The sequence below is a fragment of the Podarcis liolepis genome, assembly GCF_965112155.1.
Source record: "Podarcis liolepis genome assembly, chromosome: 1".
Classification (NCBI taxonomy): Eukaryota; Metazoa; Chordata; class Lepidosauria; order Squamata; family Lacertidae; genus Podarcis; species Podarcis liolepis.
This window is the reverse complement of record NC_139554.1, coordinates 51,499,415-51,522,641: the sequence shown is the minus strand read 5'-3', so window position 1 is coordinate 51,522,641 and position 23,227 is coordinate 51,499,415. Positions and strand designations below refer to the sequence as shown.

At 46.3% G+C, this 23,227-nt stretch overlaps 1 protein-coding gene across 4 annotated transcripts in view; it reads left to right on the top strand.

The window, feature by feature from the left end:
* The window catches only part of MAPK8IP1 (mitogen-activated protein kinase 8 interacting protein 1), a 64,960-nt gene that overhangs the window by 27,404 nt on the left and 14,329 nt on the right, over positions 1 to 23,227 (top strand). For all 4 annotated transcript variants that reach the window (XM_083463918.1, XM_083463916.1, XM_083463915.1 and 1 more), the window contains 2 exons: positions 12,288 to 12,521; positions 21,976 to 22,057. In XM_083463918.1, coding sequence (XP_083320044.1) covers positions 12,360 to 12,521; positions 21,976 to 22,057 — 244 coding nt within the window. In that variant the 5' untranslated portion in view covers positions 12,288 to 12,359. The remainder of the gene's footprint in view (positions 1 to 12,287; positions 12,522 to 21,975; positions 22,058 to 23,227) is intronic.

Here is a 23,227-nt window from a genome sequence, read left to right as displayed (position 1 = left end):
GTTGTGTATCCAGGCACTTTGCAGAGACATACTGAGAAAGGAGCTAAAAGGAGAGAGAGTGATCACAGCCAGAAAAAAAAAATGCCTAAGACACAAAATTCTGAAAGAAGCTAAAATATGACTTAATGGTTTACATGGAACTGACAAAAAATTCCCCCAAGGGGCATCACTTATGGTGGGGAGAGAGAGAGAGAGAGAGAGAGAGAGAGAGAGAGAGAGAGAGAGATTGAATACCCTGAGCTGAGGTTTCTACATACCGTATTTTTCCATGTATAAGACTAGGTTTTTCTCCTAAAAAATAATGTCCAAAATTTGGGGGTGTCTTATACACAGATAGATCTTCCCCCATTTTCTTAAATTGGAGTACCCCCCCAAATTGGGGCATCTTATACATGTAAGGGTCTTATAGACAGAAAAATACAGTAATTGTTTGAAATCAGTTTTGATTGTGCAGACTGTAGTCATTCAAAATCAGAGCACCATTTGCAGAAAATACTGGGGGCTTGCTCATAAACTCAGGAGCGTGTTGGGTTTTCTATCTCCTTACAGTTGTGTCACTGGACTGGGTACTGCATAACGTTTCCGTTTACAAGGGCATATGCTGTAGATTCTTCTGGTGCTTCTTCCACCACAAATGTTGCAGTAAAGAAGCCTTATTATGACTATTCCTTTTCCAGCATAGCAGGAAGGAATGCAGTTCCATGCCCTCCCATTCCACCTGTCCAAATACCTGCCCTCCTCCCATATCTTCTCTGGGATACAGACTAAAGCCTGTTTGCTGCTGCTGCCGCCAGTGAGGAGGATGGGCAAAGTTGCCACTTCAGCAGGAGCCACAGCAATTAGTTCTGTTGCTTCAGAGCTTTTCAAAGAAAATGCATGTTCTCTGGACTAACAGGTGGCAACTGCAGAGGGGAAAGCTATATAGAAGAAGGATCATTTGCTGTAACAAATCCTGTGCCCTGTTTCATCGTCTACCAATTAAGAGTAACTTTATGGAGCATGGCATCACCCATTTTTGTCTGATGGAATTTAGTTCTGCTGCACTTCTATTGTATGGGGTAGAAGATGGCATTTTGAAACATCTTGCGTTATGTATGGGAAGTGTCTGTTTCACTCTAAAGCGCTGGTAGTTTCTCAAATAAGATGTGCCGGGGGGTTCTGGTCAACCTGACAGCCCTGTTCTCTGAAAGCAGGGGGTTAATACTGAGAAGGAAGCTCTCCACACATGCTCAGTGGTACTGTTCATATTTATGTCCCAAGGCCCAAGGCTGAGTGCTTGCATATGATTCTGGGACCAGTCTCTGGTTTGCTCCAACTCAGATTAAGCTGCATGTAAATGGATCATGAGTAGCTTATAGAAAAGGGCATCTTGCGCTGCTTCAGAGTGAAATAGACATCAGATAGGAAGAAACTGGACATGGGCTGCATTTTTAAAAAAATTGTAAGAGTGCTGCATTGCAGGGGGTTGGACTTGATGACCATTCCAACTCCGCAGTTCTACACTTCCATGAGTGCAAATAACAGATGTCAGCAGCCTCAAACCCTGCCTGGAAATTCATGAACTAAAGACTTTAAAGCAACGCATTTCAGCAAGAACTGAAGGCTAGAAAAGCACATCCGAGCAAGTTCATGCAAGGTAAAATTAAGATATTGTATTTGTTCACCAAGAAGAGCACCCAAGCTTAAACGTACATATACACAGCCGCAGTCATAGCTGCTTTAATCAGAAGTTTGCATGCCAGAGAGTGCGTGGAAGAATGCAAACAAAACAGTTCTGCTCTGAGATGGGACCTGAAAAAAATGCTCCAGGGAAAGTATAGATGCTGTTCTGCAAAGTGTGGGTTTTGTTGCATGTAGCCAACATGTGTGGTCCAGAACCCTCAGGGCCCATGCTAGGAAGACACATCCATCTGTCCATCTCTTTGACTAAAGCTGTCTGACAGTGGAACAGGCTGCCACAGAAGCTGGTGGACTCTTTTCATTAGAAGCTTTGAAGCAGAGGCCAGAAAGCCACCTCTGAGGGATGTTGTCGTGGTGCCGTTCCTGCATTGGTAGCGGGTTAGACTGGATGACCATTGGGTTCCTTTCCAGGACTGATCCTATGGTTGCGCACACACTAACTTGCTTGTAGCACAAATATGTTTTTCTCAATCTGGAATCGTTCAGTTCATGTTTGCTCTCAACATGCTGTTTTCAATCTAGGTTGATTCTGTTAGGATATTTCCGTTCCACCTTAAAAGGGAGCAGGCTTTTGTAAGCAACAGAGTCTGCGCATGTCCTATTCACAGGATGTTTATGCTTGCTGTTTTTCCTTTCGTTTTCTCAGTCGGCTCAGACACGCTGACAGAATGGACGTGTTTTCTTTTGTTCTGTTAAACGCTAAATAAAGTCTGTAAACTATGCTCTTCTGTGATGCAAGCTTTTGGCTGTGTTTCTGCTGAAAGAGGGTGCACCAGCCTAGGAATGTGACTAAGAATTTCCAAAGGCTTTGTGCCCCTAACTGTTGGATCTGCGTGAGTACGGGAGGCCGATGGAATCTCCGAACTCCGGCTTGGGGGCCATGATGGACGTTATCTCCCTGGCAGTTTCCCAACAACAAGGTTATGGGCCCAGATTCACGGCACCTACAGGAGAGTAAAGCTGCAACAGACTGCGTTTGAGAGGTATGAAGGGGGAAAAAGCAAAACGGACGCTTTTTCTGTTTTACCTCGGCAAACAGCCTTTGATCTCTGGCAAGGCTAAATTGGCCTGGGAGCCGAGCCAAAGAGTTCGTGATTAATGGGCTGCCAAGATAAGGAGTCTTTGAAGGCATAGAAGACTCACGGCTAAAGCAAAAAGCTGGAAATGGGGTTTTTCCAAGCTTATGGAAATGCTGAGTGCCCTAAGTTGGATGGGCAGAATTATGAACCCTGGGCAAAATGGTGTGAGAGTTTACTGCGTCAGTTTGGGGTGTGGCATGTTGTTTCTGAAACCCCCCCCAGTTCCTCTGACAGAGAAATGGAGATCAGCTGATTCGAGAGCGATGGACGTAATAGTCCTATCCGTATCTCTTGAGGAAATTAAGACGCTGGCTGGCAACACCACTGCACGTGGAATGTGGTCTGCTTTAAAAAAAGCTCACAAGCTAATAATCCCAGCCCAGAGTTTGACTGCATCGGAGGTCCTAGCTGTTTCCCAGAATGCGAGTGAATCCAGGGATGCTGAGGGCACCGGTTGCAAGCTGCAGGGGGAGCTGACCGTCACGTCATCCCAGGCAGCATTCCAGCCTCCAGGGGGAGCCAAGGAGTCGGCAGCTGAGAGCTCTGTTTCTCATGGGAACCAAGGCCATCGCCTTTGCAGAGGCCGGAAAGGCAAAGGTAAACAGAGCCACAGGCAGACACCTGCAGATGGCCAGGAGCAGAGGGAGGGTGAAGAGCCCGCGCAAGAGAAAAACAAAGCATTGTTTGCTGGCACGGCTTCACCAAAGGCTAAAGGCACGTCTGCAGATGGCCAGAAGCAGGGGGGCAAGCTGCAAAAGCCCATGCCAGTGGAAAGCAAGGTTTTGCTTGCTGGCACAGCTTCACCAAAGGCTAAAGGCACATCTGCTGGCCAGGAGCAGCAGGGGGGCAAGCTGCAAAAGCCCACGCCGCAGGAAAACAAGGGTTTGCTTGCTGTGAGGACTGCTCCAACAGCCAAAGGCAGGTTTATTGTGGACTCAGGTGCCAGCCGCCACGTTTCCAAGGACAGGCATCTCTTTATCTCCTTCAAGCCTCAGGAAGGTGAGATCCACCTGGCTGATGGAAGGACGTTGCAAATTGCTGGAGAAGGGACTGTGAAACTTGCAAGTTTGCACACAACCATCAGCGGTGTACTATATGTTCCAGGCGCTGCAAGCAACTTGTTGAGCGTCCCACAGCTTACTGGGCGTGGTTTTCAGATTTCCTTCAAGAGGAGCGTCTGTGTCATCAGTAAAGGCAAAGAGGACTATTTGCATGCAAAGTTTATGGATGGTTTGTTCCATATAATTTATGAGGACACTGCTGTTGTGTCAAATGCTGATTCTTGTTGTGTTGCACAAACTAACAAAGTTCTTCATGCAGGTTGCATTCATGATGCGCATCGAAGGTTTTGTCACCTCTCTTGGAAGGCACTGGCCAAGATGCCAGAGGTGGTTGAGGGTTTGAACATCAAACCCTGTAAATTTCACATGAAATGTGTATCTTGTGCAGAGAACAAGGTGAAGGTTGCTCCAAAAGGCAAGGAGTCTAGCAGGCAGGCTTCCAAACCCTACCAGCTAGTGCATGCGGACCTGGTTGGTCCACTTGCGCCCTCTATAGGAGGAGCAAGGTACTTCATGATTCTGATTGATTCTTTTTCCAGGTACATTCATGTGTATTTGCTCGAACAGAAATCGCAAGCGTTTCCAAAGTTTAAGGCATTCTGTGCTTGGTTGGAGAATGTGCACTGTAAACGTATTTCTTGTTTATTTACTGATCGGGGCGGGGAGTTTACTTCTCAGCAGTTTGAAGCTTTCCTGACTGAGAAGGGAATCCAGCATGACATGTCAACGCCCAGATCGCCATGGATGAATGGGCTTGCGGAGAGAGCAAATCAGACATTGCTGCAAGGAATCAAGACCTTGTTGCATGATGCCAATCTCCCTGATAAGTTTTGGGGGGAGGCTCTAGGGAATTTGGTTTACACCGTTAATCGCAGATTGTCATCACCCATTGGTTGTACCCCCTATGAGAAGATGTTTGGCAAGAAACCCAACACCAAACACATGAGAATTTTTGGTTCTGACATGTGGATACGCACACAACAAACCAACAAGCTTGGGAAGCGTGGGGCACATGGTTTGTTTATGGGGTACGAAAAAGGTGCATACAGGGTATGGATGACTGACTCTAAATCCATTAAGTTCACAAGGAGTGTTGAGTACAATCCTAAGTGGGGGGAAAATGTGGGAATTTTCCAGAGTTACCCAGAGGAGGATGAAGGTGATGTCAAGCAAGCAGCTAAAGATGAGAAAGCTGCTGATGATGAGGAAGATGATGAGGATGATGATCAGAGTTCGGATTCCAGTTCAGTGGGCGGCGCTGCTGCTGATGTCAGTGAGAGTGATGACACAGCAGACTACCAGAGCGCAAAGGCCTCAGTCAGACCGTCTGATGCGTCTGACAATGAACTGGAAGAACCACTGTTCACCATTGGTCATTTTTCTCCTAAGAAAGAGGAGATGAGTCCAGAAGACTTGCGTCTAGTACGCAGATCTGAAAGGGCGACCAAGGGCAGACCTCCAAAGAGGTATGCTGATGAGTTTGCTAAGACAGCAACAGCTGTTCTTAGTAGCTCAGAGAAGGTATGGGAACCTTCAAGCTTCAAAGAGGTTCAGGAGTTAACCTCTAAAGATGCTGAGCCTTGGCTTAATGCCATGAAGGCTGAAGTTGATTCCTTGAACAGGAACCAAACTTGGGAATTGGTACCGGTAGTCCCAGGAATGAGACTGGTTGGCAGCAAATGGGTCTTTAAGGCCAAGACAGATCAGAATGGCAAGGTAGTCAGACACAAAGCCAGATTGGTTGCCAGAGGTTTTTCACAGGTACCAGGACAGGATTACCACGAGACCTACTCACCCACAGTCAAATATGAGAGCATTCGGCTGATGCTCAAGGTCGCTGCGGAGGAGAAACTGCATGTTTCCCACCACGACATTAATACAGCTTTTTTGTACGGGATTTTGAATGAACAGCTGTTCATGCTTCCACCTGATGGGATGGAGATACAGAAGGGTATGGTCTGTAAACTGCGGAAATCCTTATATGGTCTCAAGCAGAGTGCCAGGTGTTGGAACACAAAACTCACTGAGACATTGCTTTCTCTAGGTTTTCACCAGGGCAAAGCTGATCCATGTGTGTTTGTCAAGGAGGAGGGGCAAAACAAACTGTATTGTTTATGTTTTGTTGATGATCTTCTGATGTTTTGGAAGAATCAGGCTTTTTACCAAAGCACCCTAGCTCAGCTGAAGGAGCACTTTGACATGAAGGATCTTGGTGAGGTATCCAACTATCTTTCTCTGCAGGTGGAGAAGGACCAAGCAGGTAATTTTCTGGTACACCAAACACAGAAAATTGCTGATGTGTTAACCAGGTTGAATTTGGTTGATGCAAACCCAGCAGACACACCGATGGTGACAGGTTACCAGGTAGACAGTACTGCTGAAGCGTTTTCTGACACAACGCTGTACAGATGCATTCTAGGCAAGCTGAATTTCATTGCCAGATGTTCAAGACCTGACATAGCTGTAAGCTGTAATCTGCTTAGCAGACATGCCAACAATCCTACGGTTCAGGATTGGAAAGCTCTGAAGCGCATAGCCCGCTATTTGAAAGGGACTATGCACTACAGGCTGAGGTTCACCAGTCAGAAGACTGGAGGTCTTGAAATCTTTGCTGATGCAAGTTTTGGAAGTGACACCACGGATGGTACAAGCACTTCTGGTGTGTGCTACATGTACAACCACTGCCTGTTTGACTGGTTGTGCAAGAAGCAAACAACAGTGAGCCTAAGTTCCTGTGAAGCAGAACTCAATGCTCTGTCATTTTCACTCATGGATTGTGAATGGTTGATGCAACTGTTTAAGGACATCAGGGTGTCTGTGAAATGTCCTGTACAAGTGTATCAAGACAATAGATCTTGTTTGGCTTTGCTGAACTCCGAGAGTTGCAAGCAGAGAACCAAGTACTTGCAGATTAAGTTACATCGTGCAAGAGAGTGTATCCAGAAAGGACTGATTCAGGTGTCCTACATGGCAGGAAATGAAATTCCTGCTGATCTGTTGTCTAAGGTTGTTAACAAAGAACAACTAAAGGTTTATGTACAAAGGTTGCAATTGGGTGAACCACAGGTACAACAGGTTACACGGAAAGGGGGAGGATGTTAGGATATTTCCGTTCCACCTTAAAAGGGAGCAGGCTTTTGTAAGCAACAGAGTCTGCGCATGTCCTATTCACAGGATGTTTATGCTTGCTGTTTTTCCTTTCGTTTTCTCAGTCGGCTCAGACACGCTGACAGAATGGACGTGTTTTCTTTTGTTCTGTTAAACGCTAAATAAAGTCTGTAAACTATGCTCTTCTGTGATGCAAGCTTTTGGCTGTGTTTCTGCTGAAAGAGGGTGCACCAGCCTAGGAATGTGACTAAGAATTTCCAAAGGCTTTGTGCCCCTAACTGTTGGATCTGCGTGACTACGGGAGGCCGATGGAATCTCCGAACTCCGGCTTGGGGGCCATGATGGACGTTATCTCCCTGGCAGTTTCCCAACAGATTCTAGATACTACCATCTTACTAGAGTGGCTGTGGTTACTTGATATGAAAACCATCTCCCTGATTACATCATCCATGCTTTTCCTTTCTACACATGCTCCAGGTGAATGAAGAAGGAAATGGTGATTGCCACCTTACTGCAATGAACTTTTATTTTCAGAATGACAGTTTTCCAATGAGCACTTTTCAGGAGCAAAATATATACGCGATATATCTGGTTTGTGTGCGGACTGCGTAGGGAAAACAACCCAGTCTATTTAAGGAAAACCATGTAGGGAAAACAATTCGGTCTCCATTGATTCTAGAATAAAATTTTGGTTGTCTACAGCCTAAGATTCTTACATGTGATCATCTTGCCAAAGAAAAACCCTTTGCTAAAATGCCCAGTAAGCCTGAATGCCAGAATGTGACAGCTGATGGATTAGTTTCAACACACACTGACATCTGCACTAGAGCCACACTGCTTTGACACCCTTTCAGAGTTCAAGCCCACTACAGATGTTCTGAAGGAGACTTGGGACAGAATGGCTGTCTGAAACATATGCTAACAGAATTGGGACAGACGGTGTCAGGCAGACGAAGGGATGGTAGGTTTTCAAATGGTTGACTAGAAATTTATGACCTTCTGCGGTTGCAGTAGCAGAGCTGAAAGGGATGGCTAGCACCAGTACGCTTTTGTCTACTTTCAACAGTGTGCTTTGCTCTGTATAAATGTGTGCTCTTAAAAATCCACATGAAACAAGTTGAGGCTTAGGAATGTGTGTTAGGAAAAATGGGCAATGGAGAGAGGTATCTCAGAGGTTCCCCACTGCTGCTATAGCTGGATGTATAGATAAATAATCCTGAGCACTGCCCATATCAAGCTATACAGCTGCCAATTTTTAGGGCCTTGTTTTGTCTAACATTGTTTTATTCCCTCTCACAATGGAAGCTAGTTTGTGAGGTTGTGGAGCAACTCTGTCATACTGCAGCGCAAAGTAAGTTTGAATAGTTTGCCATGCTAGTGAAAAGAAGTGAAATGCTGGGGTGTTAATCATTGTGCCACATTTTAAACCTTCAGTTTTGTTTATACCAGTTAATCGGGAAGGACCACAAAATAATTACAATGCAGTTTTGAAAGCGATTCATTATTGCATATAGCCTGTTCTCCTCTCTTGGCACACACTCCTTTCCAGGCCTCCAACATTTCTGGATAATGGATCTCTCCAGACAGGAACTTGATGCTGCTCTGTCTATTACTTCATAGTGCACCTGCCATTCTTAAGTGCACCATGTAAAGTAGACAGCTTGATGATCCCCAGCCCAGCTCCCCAGAGGCAAGCGGTGACTGCTCATGCATATGAATGCTCTAAAGATGTGTGGTGTATCATCAGGAATAAATAGTGGTTTGGAAGAGGAGGAAGAACTGAGAATGGAACTCGGATCTACTTATGTAGAGGAAAGACTGAACTTTTCCACTGATATGATTCCAACATAGTATCAGGAACTCAGGCAAAAATAAGGAGATTTTTCTCAGTGAAAAATACCCAGAATTGTATTCTGATTAAAGATAAATGGTGCTATGGAAAGATGGTGAAGCTAGAGTGATAGGGCTAAGCACACACAAAAAAGTTCGCGAAGAACCTTGAGTTGTAGTATTTCATTGGCCTTGCTGTGCCATTAAACCCCAGGGAGGAGAAGAAAAAGAAAAGTCTGAATGATCTGTTGTCCATGGAAATCATGATGCAGCAATTCTTAGTGCAGCTTCAGTGAGCTGCATATTATTAAATCTATACTTACGAAGAACATAAATCTGGAAAATGGATCACAAATCAAGGCCGGGCAATTGAGAGAAAAGTGCAGCTCTCATCATAAGGCAAACTGGGAATGGCACAAAAGCAAGCATTTATAATAGGGATGGAGAACCTGTGTGCCTCCGGATGTTGGACTCCAGCTTCCATAAGCCTCAGCTAGCAAAGTAGCCAGGGATGATGGGAGTTGGAGTGCAACAACATCTGGAAGGCACACAGATTTCCCTTCTGTAATTTGAGAGATTATGTAGTATGTAGTATGCCTGCATCTTACACACATTTAACATGTGCGATTTCACCTATACACAGGCAGGGAGGATGTGGGATGTCCTGCAAGATTTTGTGAGAGCTTCCCTATCATTCCCAGAGCCAGAGTGGGCCTTGCTGAGAAGGAAGGCCAAGAGCTTGAAATCTCTTTTTTGCATGGGGAGCCCCAAGCATACCAAGAGCTTTTAAGTTCTCAGCCTTGCTTCCTAAGACTGTTTGGGGGAGACAAATCATGAGTCTGTGAATTAACTCAGGATAACGCAGCAGGAGGAGGAGGATCGGGGGAGAAGCGAAGCAGCCAGGCTTTTCTTTCTAGGTACCTGCACATTTTCTTGTGCTCTAAGACCATGGTTTGGTTGAGCACTATATGCAAATGAAGCCATTGTGTGGCTATAGCTTTGCAGTTCAGTAAGTGGTCTTTAGGAATATGTGGCGGATAACTTTGGCTCATTTATTAGCTAGTAAACATATTGATGATAGAAATAAATTTCCCTCAAGATCAGTGTGGCTATTGACCCAGAAGGAATGGGATTGTCTTCCAGCATATTATGGGGCTTGGCTCACTTGCTTGAATTACCTGGATCTGTGTCTTCTGCAAAGACTTTTCTGTGGAGCACATGCTCCCTTCATCTGCCACGTTATGTGTTCTGAACAGTGTCAGGAAATGAAGTGTACAGGTGGTAGTCTGGGTATGTTTGGCACCAAGGAGTTAAAATCAGTGTATCTTTGTCTCCTTTCAGCTCTTTGGTTTTATGACACTCTCAGGCTTTTAAAAAATGGTTGTACAGCTGTACAAATGGTTTCTTTCTTTTTAACTTAAAGCTCTTGTTACCTTAAAGACTTAAAGATTCCTTATTTACCACAGAAAGGCATTGAGAAAGCTATTTCCTGCGTCATAGAGCGACCCAGTGCATAATATTTACATTTTCAGAATGATCCATAGGCACTTCAGTGGAGACACTTTGGGGATTTGGTTTTGCTTACCAGTGAATTCCTTATGAGTTCTAACAAGAGTTAGGAAAAATTGCCATGCCCAAATTGCCTTGGCGTTACTTCCTTAAGCTATTCGTATTCATTAGATTACTGCAACGTGTTGGGCTGCCTCTGAAGACTGTTCAGAAACTTCAGCTGGTGAAGAATTGGGCAGTCAGGTTCCTCATTGGGGCAAGACAGTTTGAGCATATTACGCCAATCCTGGCCCGACTGCACTGGCTGCCAATCAGTTTCAAGGCTCAATTCAAAGTGTTGGTTTTTGCTTATAAAGCCTTAAACAGCTTAGGACCGCAATACCTCAAGGACCGCCTTTCCCCATATGAACTGATTTGGATCCAGTGCTCATCATCTGAGGCCCTTCTTTGTGTGCCTGCTCCATGAAAGTTCCAGATGGTGGCAGCACGAGAACGGGCCTTTTCTGCGTTTGTGGAATGCTCACCCCGGGAGGCTCGCCTGGCATCTTCATGACATATCATTAGTCGCCAAGCGAAAGCCTTTCTCTATAACCAGGCCTTTGGCTGATTAACATTCTGTGGCCCTTTAAATGTGTCTGTGGGAGGGGGAGTTACTGGTTTCTCTTTGTTTTATTGTGTATTTGGTGTTCTTATTTTGTATTTTTATGTTGCGAACTGCCCTGTGATTGCCAGATGAAGGACAGTATAGAAAATCAATACAGTCGTACCTTGGATCCCGAATGCCTTGTGTCTCGAACGTTTTGGCTCCCAAACGCCACAAACTCAGAAGTGAGTGTTCTGGTTTGTGAACGTTCTTTGGAACCCTAATGTTTGACTGGGCTTCCACGGCTTCCGATTGGCTGCAGGAGCTTCCTGCAGCCAATCAGAAGCTGCACTTTGGTTTCCGAACATTTTGGAAGTTGAATAGATTTCTGGAACGGATTCAGTTCGACTTCCAAGGTAAGACTGTACATTGATTGATTAAAAATGTAACTACTAGGAACTCTCCAGTAGGTGGCAGCTGAGGTCATGATCAGTTTTTTGTTTTTCTAGAACTTGCCCTCTGCACCAGGGGTAGGGAATCTATGACCCTCCAAATGTTTCTGGCTTACAGCTCCCATCATCCTTGATGGGAGTTGGAGCATCTAGAAGGTTACAGTTTTCCCCTTCCTAATCTACCCAAAACCCAAGTTTGGATTGCTTAGTTGCTAGAATTGTGACAGAATAGCAAGAGCATCTGTAGCTAAATTTTGGAAAACTTTTTGTTTGGGCATCCTAGGTTATTGGTAAGTCAGAAGTCTGGCAAGTAGCCTCAGTTTAAAAGATTTCACATGAGCAAGGAGGTTCATGGTCGAATGACTCCCTCGTTGTATACAGTATGCACTTTAAACTTGTGAACATTCTGCTGTATTTGCTTGGCAAAATAATTTTTAAAAATTAAAAAGGAGGTGGAAAGGGGGCAAGTGTCCAGGAAAAAAAGACTTTGGCGATTGTACCCAATCTCTGCAAACAGAAAACCAAGCATAGGACTGAGAAGGCTACGTCAGAACCCTTTCCTCAATATCTAGTTTTCTTTACTCAGGGGTTCTTTGGATGAAGAAGCAGTCTCATCACGTGAGCCTCCACCTGCATCCCAAAGTGCAGGCACAGGTTTACCAGCTGATATTTTTTATCTGTATTTCCCCAACTTTGTCCTGCAGAAATTATCTGTTACACAGTAAACAGAGGGGGTGGGAGTACGGTGTCCCAATTATTTGTTAGGGCTGCTGTGAGGAGTGGTTTGTAAGAGCTTTTGATACGGTGACAAGTCGACAGCTTCTCTTCTAGGTGGCTTTGATTTGGAGCTTTGATGCCCTTTCACAAGGAGACGGTTGCTGCTGATGAATTGCGACTGCCTGACCCACCCTCCTCCGCTTCCTAGCCTTATTACTGCTCTCATTCTTTCTCTCCCTCCCTCCGTCCCTGTTTTATATCCTGGCAGAGCCATGTGAATCTGCAGACCAGTGGCGTTCTGGGAGTGGGTGGAGGGGAGGCCAGCCGGCTCCAGGCAGAGATGCTTCAGCTAGACCTGATTGATGCTACTGGGGACACCCCAGGCGATGAAGGGACGGCCCCTGAGCCGATCAAGAAGGAGCCCCCGCCAGTGACCATGGACACCTACAGACCCAAGCGGCCCACGACACTCAATCTCTTCCCACAGGTGCCTCGGACGCAGGTGAGTCCCTTGAGCGAGAAAGGGGGTGAGGTGGGTAGGGATCTGCAGGAGAGGGCAGGGCAGGAATAAGACAAGCACTGTGTCTTAGATCTGAATAGACGTGTTTTGGATTGCTCTGTGATCGTTCCCAGTCACTGTCAAGCAGAAGAGGAGAGCTGATAGTTCCCCCCTACAGAAATAAGTCAGTGTCTGCAAAGCAAAGAAAGCATGTTCACCTCCCTGAACTCAAACCTCACATCCCCCCCCCCCATAGTTGTGTTGCTTATGGGCAAGAATGTGTTCTAATTGGTGGGGAAAGCTGCCAGAGAGAGCCTTTGGGGTGTCTTGAAGCTCTGCATGCTTTATCTTTCCATAAAGATTGTGAGAGTCAATGGTAGATTCTGGGATTAGAAGGTGGCAGGGGTGGGGAGACTGGGTTTCAGTGCTTGATTTCTGAATTGAGATGTTCTGGGGCTCAAACCACTGTAGACGTTATAATCTTTAAGTAGGAAATGCTGCTGTACAATCCCAAGATTGTGTGGTGTGTGCACATGTGTGTGGGGGGGGGGACCTGTTAGCTGTGAGAGGAATGTACTCTGAACATGCTCAGAGTTTAACATTATTTCTGTTCAAAATATGTTCTGAGTCTGACAGCCGACAGACTGTGGATTAGAATAAGTTTTAGTGAGTTAAGAAGGCAGGGAATCCATTTTGGAATGGACACTGTTTTGGGGAAGCGAGAATTACCCCCCCAGAAATGAGACCATAGGGATAACATCCTGGAAGTGGTTAATCCCTTTACCGGGAGATGTTTGGCTGGGATAACAGCTCTGCTGATGAAGGGAGGCTGTGTGCAGTGTTTATGTGTGCAAGAGGGTGTGGGTGGAAAGAAAGGAACAGCTCATTCTCCTGCATACTCAGTGGGGCTTACCCCCAGGTGAGGAAGTTAACACTTCCATATCCTGGGAAATATCAAACCGTTCCACAGCATCTCTTCTGTGCATTCCCGTCCTCAAATGAGTCACGCAGATAATAAATGCCAAGTTTCCTCTAGAAATTCTTGGCATGTATACTGGTGCCTTGTTGTTTAATTTATCCTGCGTCGAAATGGTTTATAATGCATTCAGTCCATGGTGACCTTCTCTTCTGTTGAATGGCTGTAGAATTGTGCATTGTTTCGTGCCTAAGGAATGAAGCTCTAAAAAGCACCAAGATTCTGGACTTGGCCCAGAGAATTGTGAGGCCATCTTTGGCCACACCAGAATTGTCTATAACCTGTTGCACCCTAGGAACCATTGCCAGGAAAGATATACCCCCTGAACAAGATTAGACACCTACCTGGTCAGAATAACTTAGTAGTAGTTCAAAGGGGATTTGCTCAGAAAAGAACAATGTGGGCACAGAAGAACCAAAATTACAGAGGGGCAGCCATGTTAGTCTGTAAAAGTAAACACAAAGAATCCTGCAACACTTCATTACATTAAAGGAAACAAAATATTCCAGTTAGCTCTGATGGCTAGATCATGGTGCTGATAATGCGAAGGTTGTGGGTTTGATCCCCATAAAGGCCACCTGCATGTTTCTGCATTGTAGAGGGTTGGACTAGATGGCCCTTGGGGTCCCTTCCAACTATGATTCGATGGTGGTGTAAGGAAGAGTACTTGCGATGGGAAGCAATTTTACCAGGAAGTGGGAAGAGAACTTGCTGAAAGTATTCAAAAGGGAGCATTTATTAGAAGTAACAGGAAATGTGTGAGCAGTCCATTTTGGCTGTGTTGCGTGATACTGGAAAGAGTTTTTAACTTCCTTATATCTGCAGCATCCCTCCTCCATCCGGGAGCAGGAGTGTAGATTTCGGCGCTCCGTGTCGTAACTGTTCGCAGGCTAGCCACCTGCAATCTCTTTATCTGCCTCTCTGTTGTTTAGTCTATAGAGCAAGTAGGGTTCCACACGCAACAAGAGGCTATTTTTAATCGTATGCTGTTCTGGGATATTGGCTCCACTTACTATATAAGAAGATTTTCCCAGTGACGTTAGCAATGGAAAGTGCACCGAAAGGCAGGTGCTGCTCCGTGCAGCAGATGGTGAAGACTGCATGTCTCTCTCTCTCTGTGTGTGTAGGTGGGGGCTGGGAATTGGTACCATTATGCAATTGACAATAGAGGCTATTAAAGCTCCAGCTGAAGAGCTGAACGGCTTGGGCTGGAGGAAAAGGGAACAAGGATAGAGCCCTCTTCTCCAGCTTTTGCCAACCTGGTGTAACTCCCAGCTTGGCCATACTGGCTGGGGCTGATGGGACTTGTAGTCCAGAACACCTGGAGAGTACCAGGTGGGCCAAAGCCACTCTCATCACAGCTGCGCCTCCAACTTCCATAGGAGAGTGAAATTGGAAAACACCTACTGTCATAGTCTCATGCACCCTGTAACGTTCCCTCTGGCACCGAGGATTAGGCTGTACCCTGAAATTTCCGCAAGAGATACCCCACTTGTTGGCTTTAGAGCTCAATGCCAGCAGTTTTGAGCTCTGTCTTAGAACCAAACAAGATGAGATAGAAGAATAGCCGTGTTTGAATTTTCACAGCAGATGCACCTGCAGAGACAGCCGTTATGATGAGGACCACAATGCTGGGTGAAAGATTAATCCTTGAGCAGGACATATTGGGAAAGGTGCCCTATACAGGCACCCAGTGCAATTCCCAAAGAATAGTTGTAATACGTTTCACTTTAGGATCCCATACAGCAGCTGAGCTGTTGCATTTTGCACTATCTGCAGCTTCCGGACACTCTTAGAGGGCAGCCACGTGTCGAGGGCATTGCAGTAATTCAGTCAGGAGTCTACCAGAGCATGAATAACGGTAGCTAAGTTATGCCAGTTCAGGAACAGCTATAGGTAGTGAACCAGCTGTGGCTGGGCACATAGGCGCCCGGGGGGGGGGGGGACAAGCTCCCCCAGTATTTCTGATGGAAGGGCCAAGACCCCACAAAGTTTTGTGGTAACATAGATGCACACCATGGGGCATGCTTGCATCACGCACACAAGCCACGGGGTGCCTGCACCTTGGGGCATGCACGAGTGACACCAGCACACCATGAGGCGTGTGCGCACACTACAAGCACGCCATGGGGCATGCTGATGTCATGGGGACCTGGGGTCCCTCAATTATGGGGGCAAGGTGGCAGCCCTGGCTGGGCATGTGCACACCTTCCTGGACATCCAGTCTCGACTTAGAATCAAGGAGCACTGCCTGCTCCATATCAGTGAGTGTGAATCCCTCTAGAACAGGTTGCTTACCCTGTTCCTGGGCATAGGAACCACCTCCCATCTTGTCAGAATTCAGCTCCAGTTTATTGGTTCTCATCCAGCCCTTGACGGCTGCCAGACTTTGGGCTTCACCTGACTCAGGTGGTATAAAAAAAATAGAGCTGGGTGCCATCCACAAATGCCTGGATCTTCTCACTCAGCAGTTTCATATGTGTTTAAAAAGCGTGGGGGAACAAGGTGGGTGCTTGATGATGAGCCAAAAATTACTCTGCAGATAGCAGAACCATCACAGTACAGTGCTCCCAACTCTCAGTTTGCAGGGCTGCTCCAGGAAGGTACCATGGTCTCTGGTATCTAAAGCTGCTGAGAGATCCAGGAGAACCAACAGGGATCCACCTCCCCTGGTATAGGGGCTGATGAAGGGACTAATCTGACTGATCCCTTCATGATAGATGAAGGAGCTGATCTGGCTTGCTTTACCAAGATGTGGGTGAATGAGCTGGGTGGGCCTGTCTGGGTATTTGGTACAGCACCAGACTGAGGCGAGTGTGTTGTTGTTGTCCACAAAAGTACAATCTCCTTTTCCAGAAACCTCTTGATCTTGGGATGGGGTTCAAAGGTCTGCCGCTGGTGTTGGGCCAGAGAGACAGTATGTTTAAAGGAGACAAAAATACTATTCTTGCAGTTTGTGCATGCATACTATCCCTCAAACACATACTGATGTATTATATTTATTTCTTTTCAATAGAGGGGAGGTGGGATTTCCAGTCCAAGATGCTGAATCACCAGAGTAATGTTAATACAAGCTTACTGCCGCAGGAGAATGAGAGTGGTCTTGGGGAGCAAAAACAGCAGGGTGGTGAGGGTTATGATTCTGCTCACTGAGAGTGTGCGAGAAAAAGGGGTTTTTTTAGGCCAAAGCAGGCCAAAAAGATAATGCAGTTCTCTAAAGTGAGTCCCCCACTCTCCTACTAGCTAAGAAATGCTCCCTTGGAGAAAGAGTTTCAAGTTTGGGCGCAGGAAGAGGGTTGTGTGGGCAGGGCAGTCCTCACAGGTGTGAGTGTGATGAGTGATTTTGACTTGTCCGTGTTTCGCTTCTGCATATGGGAGTGGATAGGTAGAAGAATTCACAGAAGGCTACGTATGGCAGGTACAAGCAGCCATAGGTGTTGGGGGAGTAATGAAAATTAAATAGCTGTAGGGATGTTTATGAACTAGGTGAGTAATATTCATAGAAGTTAAATATGGCCTGGAGTAAGCGGTGATCTCACTTGCTCCCCTCCCCATACACCTAGTGCCAGGAAGAGCCAACAGAAATGAGTAATTTCCCAGATAATAAAGGTGGCAATTTACGTCATGGGCTCTTCCTCAGCCAGGCTGCCCTGAGCAGGCTCTGTGGGTGCCTTGACTTGCTGTTTTAATGTACTTTTCCCTGAGAGGGAAAGCTGAATATGTCTCCAGACTGACTTAAACTCTCCTTTTATCCTGTTGGTTTTGCCTGTTCAGGAGCAACAATAATGGCAAAATCTGGATGCTAAGATTGTCCGTTTCCAAAGGAACAGGCAGGAGTTTCCAGGGCACTTAGCTATGTCAGCAGCAGACCTCTCTCCAAGCTATTTCTGCTGCTCTGTCAGTCCAGCTATATATCTGATGGGGGGGGGGGGCAAAGGCTGAAACTGAGAGCTGGAGTCTGCAAGTAACCCTTTCAGGCCTGGAATTTCCTGAAAAGGCCTATTAAGAGCTGTAACCCAGATCACAAGATCTTATTCTTATCTGGGCAGAGTCTCGCTTTGCCAACTACCGTTTTCTTCTTCACTCACGGGTTGGAGGAAAATGACATTAATTTCGGCAAGGAGACAGAGAAACAGCCATGGTCCAAACTGTGGCTTTTCAAAGCTAGTTCCAGTGCAATGCTCTGCATTCACGAGACTTCCCCAGATCTGGCTTCCGGACATAGCATCATCAGTCAGCAATATGTATGACTGATCTGTTCAGACAAAATACTTTCAGGCACACAAATGCATGGCAGTCGGTGCCGGAATAATCCTGTGGAGAGAAATCCTAGTTCCAATTTCATTTATTTATTTAGATCTATCCTTTAACCTTGTTTACACACTTTATGGGCCAATATTGCTAATATGCTTATCGTCCCAGCATCCAATAAAAAGGAATGTGTTCTTAACACATTTATATCTTTGCTGTCTTCTGTACTGTACCTGCACCTGTTTAGTGCATTTTTAGAATTAACAATAATTTCCCCGATTCCATGGCACCAGTCAGATTGGTTCTGCTATAAGAAAGCATGTTTTATTTTATTATGTTATAGCATTTAGAAACTGCTTAATATTTTTAAAATCTCAAAGCAGTACGCAACTTAAAAACAACATCATTAAAACAAAAATACAGCATATTTGTTCTGTGAACCTCCCTAAGACCTCCAGGTAAAGGGCAGTATATAAATAAAATAAATAATAATTAGTAATAATAATAATACCAGTGAAACTGTAGTATAAAATGAAGAATTAAGGCTAATGAAGACAGGGTCAAATAAGTTAGAGAAAGCCTGGAAAAAGGTCCACCTTTGTCTGAAGCGAATGATGGTTGCTGCTTCACATATGGCATAGAGAAGAAGCCCTAAGGAAACATCAGGTGAAAGATGTGTTCATACAGAGGTTTCTTTCTCAGTCGGCTAGAATTGCTCATTCTCATTACAGTCCCCTTTTCACATTAATAATAATCATATGTTCACCTCCTACATTGCAATTCTTGGATGCTGCATTTATCTCCTCCAAAGTCCCTTTCAAGTAATCTAATAAATCGGAAAGATCACAACAGATATCTTTGTTTTCTAATGTATGTGCAAAGTTTTATCTCCAGCGTTCCCTGTGTGGTGTTTCTTAGACTTTATCTCATGTCAGCTACCATTGATAATTGTACCATTAAATCCAAATCTCTCTCCCTGCTAGAGACACTCAGTTGCTCCAAAGGAGTATGCTTGCTGGGCAGTGTGTCAAAATGTCCTGGTGCAGTAAGGATCTTTTGACATTGCATCAGAAGCATCCCTGTGTTGCAGTGCAGAGCAACTGGATTGTCAAAAGGGCATAAGGATAAGCGTCCAGCTTCCAGCTCATCCCTTTCCCTCAGACTTTACAGCACTGCTCTTGCGCTAAATGTGATTCCCCTCTTAGTAATTCTCTGTCATGAAACCAGACCCCGAGTCTTCTTCCAGCAACTCTTGGCCAATGTTCCTATCTCCAAACACACCCAACAAGCTGCAGCAGAAATTGCAGAGTCAGCAAGGCCAGTCTGGGTGAAGGACCTTGTACCACTAGTGTCAAGTATCATGGGTGGAGGAATAACTATGTTACAAGCTCTTCAGGAACAGGGAGCCCTACCCCTCTCCAGATCATGAGAGCTTCAAGTCTTTTGTCTGTGGCACATCATGCAGAATGCCCTCAATCACCATATTGAGATGGTTGCATAATGCCTCCAAAGAGCTCTGTTGATTCCTGTCACAAGTGCGTGATCTCATAATCCCATTCTCTGGTCATCTGAAGTGTGTGTGTGTGTGTGTGTGTGTGTGTGTGTGTGTGTGTGTTGGGGGAGAAGCTGCTTCCTTTTCTGCTAGCCCCTCCTCTGGACATGCATTGGCAGAAATGGTTTCTGTTCAGGCAGCTTGAAGCCTGTACAGTTGCCACCGGGAGCCATGCAGAGGCAGATGGGGACATGGCCTCCTTCGCCCCAGCACAAGAGCAGCTTTCAAAGCTACGTTGGCAGCTAGTGGCGGCCTCTCTCTTTCGTTGGCTGCAGAAAGGACAATCTCTTGGGACAGTACATCCCACTGCCCTCCCTTCTCTTCCTGCCTCTATGTACTGCTTCATGCAGTTCCCGGGGCATTCCTTTCGTACTGAAATCCAGCAGAACGCCAGGGAAACAAAGTGGCTAGGAAACAGTGCTTTAAGTCTCCAAGGCCTAGGAAACGTCTAGCTGCAGGTTTAGTTTTATTTTGGGGGGATATTGGGAGGAGCAAATGAAGGATTCCAAAGGGCTGCAGAGGGAAGTTAGGCTTGTGCAAATGCAGCTGAGGAAATAATTTAACATAGAAAAAATAATAATCTAATTTCAGCAAATTCAGCAAAATGGGAACTGGGAGCAGCAAATGAACAAGGGGACACATGAAATGGCTTTTAGAGAAATTTGGGGGTGTTGTTCTGGAGTCCATCAGAAGTTTGCCTTTACGTTCATTGTTTTCATTCAGAAAGTATGTATGCCTTTTGTTAACCACTGGTGCAAGAATGTTTCCTTGCCCCTGCCTCTCCCATTGTACATATGGTAGTTTTCTTACTTGAATCCATTTAGAAATGTTATATGCCGCCTTTCTACAAGCTTAGCGTTCAAGCTTATCCTGTGAGGACTGAGTGGCCCTGAGGGCCTGTTTAAGATACCCTTTTGCAGGAGACAGTGCTTTTTAACTCAGCACCAGAGGAAGAGCCTTCTCTGAATCTGCTTCCTGGAACATTCTCCTCCACTTCTTCCCTGGGAAAGCAAGGACCTCCCTGGTAGAGGGATGGGCAAAGAGTCTGGTGGTACCAGGGCTGAAGCACGAGTGGGTGAGCCAAAGCAGCCTCTGGGAGTAGCTCCCTGAGGGACACAAAAGGGACTGAGGCAGCTAGAGGTGGGTTAGGGGAGAGACCCTGCTTGCCTCCCACACAGCACATGGCAGCGTCACTGGGCACAGACTTTCCAGAATCCTTTAATTCATGATAGCCAAGGTATTATGATAGTCATTTTCAAATATCTGAAGGGCTGTCACATGGATGATGGAGCAAAATTGTTTTCTACTGATACCGGGGAACTCAAACTGATGGATTCAGATTACAAGAAAGGCGATTTCAACTAAACATAAGAAGAAACTTACTCACAGTAAGAGCTGCCTCAACAGGTGGACTCTCTTTCATTGGAGATTTGTAAACAGAGGTTGGGTGGTCATCTGTCAGGGATTCTTTAGCTGTGATTCCTGCATTGCAGGGGGTTGGACTACATGGCCCTTGGCTCCTTTCCAACTCTACAATTATAGGATTTTATGCTTCATAGGCTGTGTACCTTTAAAAAGCTTACACCCTTCTCATAAAAGTGTGTTTTAATGTCTGGTACTTCAGTGAATGTCTTGCTCCACGGCCTTATCCAATCAATAATATTATTTTTGATAGGGTCTCTTTATGAAATACAATGGATACATGGTTGCTGCCAACCTATGTCTCTCCTCCCCACTCAGAAATTGAATCTCCCTTGTAAAGTTTGGGGAGACAAATGCACACTGAGATGTCATTGTGTTGAATGTTTCCCCACCGGAAATTGGCTACCGGATTGATAGCGAACATGGTGCCTTCCAGATGGTGTTGGGACTCATCATTCAACTAACATGGCTAAGCGATAAGAGATAATAGGAGTTGTCATCCAGGAACCTCTGCAGAGCACCACCTTGACTCACTCTGGGTTGCTGCTTTGGAGGGGATGGAGAAATGCCAGGAGCTACGCTGTAAAATGCAGCTCAGCCCATTGTGGCAGCAGTGTGTTAGAATGCCTGAAATTCTTTGACTAATGGGAACAATGGCTCATCCACATTTGCGTTTGCCCTGCCACTTCCCCCTGGGAAAACCTGTGATTCAGCGCTGAATTGGAACAAACAGCAGTCAGGTTTTCTGCAGAGTGCTGTTTGCTCTGATTTAGCACTAAAGAGAGAGTTTTCCAGGGCAAAGGCAAAACTGCTTGGAAACAGGATGAACAGTAGTGTGGATGAGCCCCTGAGAGAAAGAGAGAGCATTTGTGTGATTCAGTCTCCCTGCAGCAGTGAAGCACAAGTGAATGGTACCCGGAAATGTGACAATTTGCTTCTTTCTGACGAAGGCCTGGGGGGTACTTTCTCCCCCCCCCCAACCCCAGTCCCCATGCCTTGCTCCATCTCCTTTCCTTTTTCCCTTTGCTTCCATGTGGACCTGGCCTACAGTGGTTCTGGTATCTGCGGCTGCAGCAGCAACAGATGGATTTAGCTGTTGAATCCCTATGAATGCACACAGACAATAGCCGGCTGGGGGAGGGGGGAGGGGGAAGCAGCAGGGCCATAGGCTGGAGTTTGGGGGGGTGATGGGGCCCCCTTTGTGCCATGCGCCGTTTACCCTTGCAGCTACAAGGCCGCTTTGTTCTTTTGCTCAGGACACTCTGAATAACAACTCTCTGGGGAAAAAGCACAGTTGGCAGGAGCGAGTGTCCCGGTCGTCATCCCCTCTGAAAACTGGTGAGTTGTTCATCCCTGTACAGTGACTGGTTCTCTTTCTATCTTTTTCCTCCCCCTTTTTGCATGATGGTACGTTCTCTGGCACTTGGACCTTCTCACTACATCCTTCTAATGTGTTTTCACTTTGGCATGCATCTTGAAACGGATGCTATAGTTTTATTAATTGACTGGTGGCACACGAGCCATGGGGGGTTGGGTTTGACTTTTCCTGCCTGCTCTCCTTCAGAACAGGCTTATTCTAAAAATCCAAGGCCAACTCACAATGTGGCTCGTTACATCAGCTCAAGACAATCTGTGGCAGAAGAGCTAGTGTGCTAAGGTGCTGGAATTGGGTTCAAAAAGCCCCGTCAGACAAGGCACTCAATAGATGGTCTGAGAACTTAACTCTCTCAGTCCAACTTTCCTCACAGGGTTGTGAAGTGAAAACAACATGAACAGCATTCTGGGGTCCTTGAAGTAAGGGGAGATATCAAATTACCGTATTTTTCGCACTATAGGACGCACTTTTTCCCCTCCAAAAATGAAGGGGAAATGTGTGTGCGTCCTATGGTGCGAATGCAGGCTTTTGCTGAAGCCTGGAGAGCGAGAGGGGTCCGTGCGCACCGACCCCTCTCGCTCTCCAGGCTTCAGGAAGCTATCCCAAGTCTTGCAAGCCCGGCGGGATGTCCCGCGGGCTCGCAAGGCTTGCGGGCAGCAGCCTGCACCCAAAAGCTGGGGACAGCGGGGAGGCGCAGAGCCGCCACCCCGCTATTCCCCGACCTGATCTGGAGGCTGGGGGTGGGAGAAGCAAGCCTGCTTCTCCCCCCCCCCATCCCCACAACCTCCAGATCAGGTCGGGGAATAGCGGGATGGCAGCGCTCCGCTATCCCGCTGTTCCCCGACCTGATCTGGAGGCTGGGGGTGGGAGAAGCAAGCCTGCTTCTCCCCCCCACCAGCCCTGCAACCTCCAGATCAGGTCGGGAAATAGCGGGATGGCAGCGCTCCGCTATCCCGCTGTTCCCCGACCTGATCTGAAGGCTGGGGGTGGGAGAAGCAAGCCTGCTTCTCCCCCCCACCAGCCCTACAACCTCCAGATCAGGTCGGGAAATAGCGGGATGGCAGCGCTCCGCTATCCCGCTGTTCCCCGACCTGATCTGAAGGCTGGGGGTGGGAGAAGCAAGCCTGCTTCTC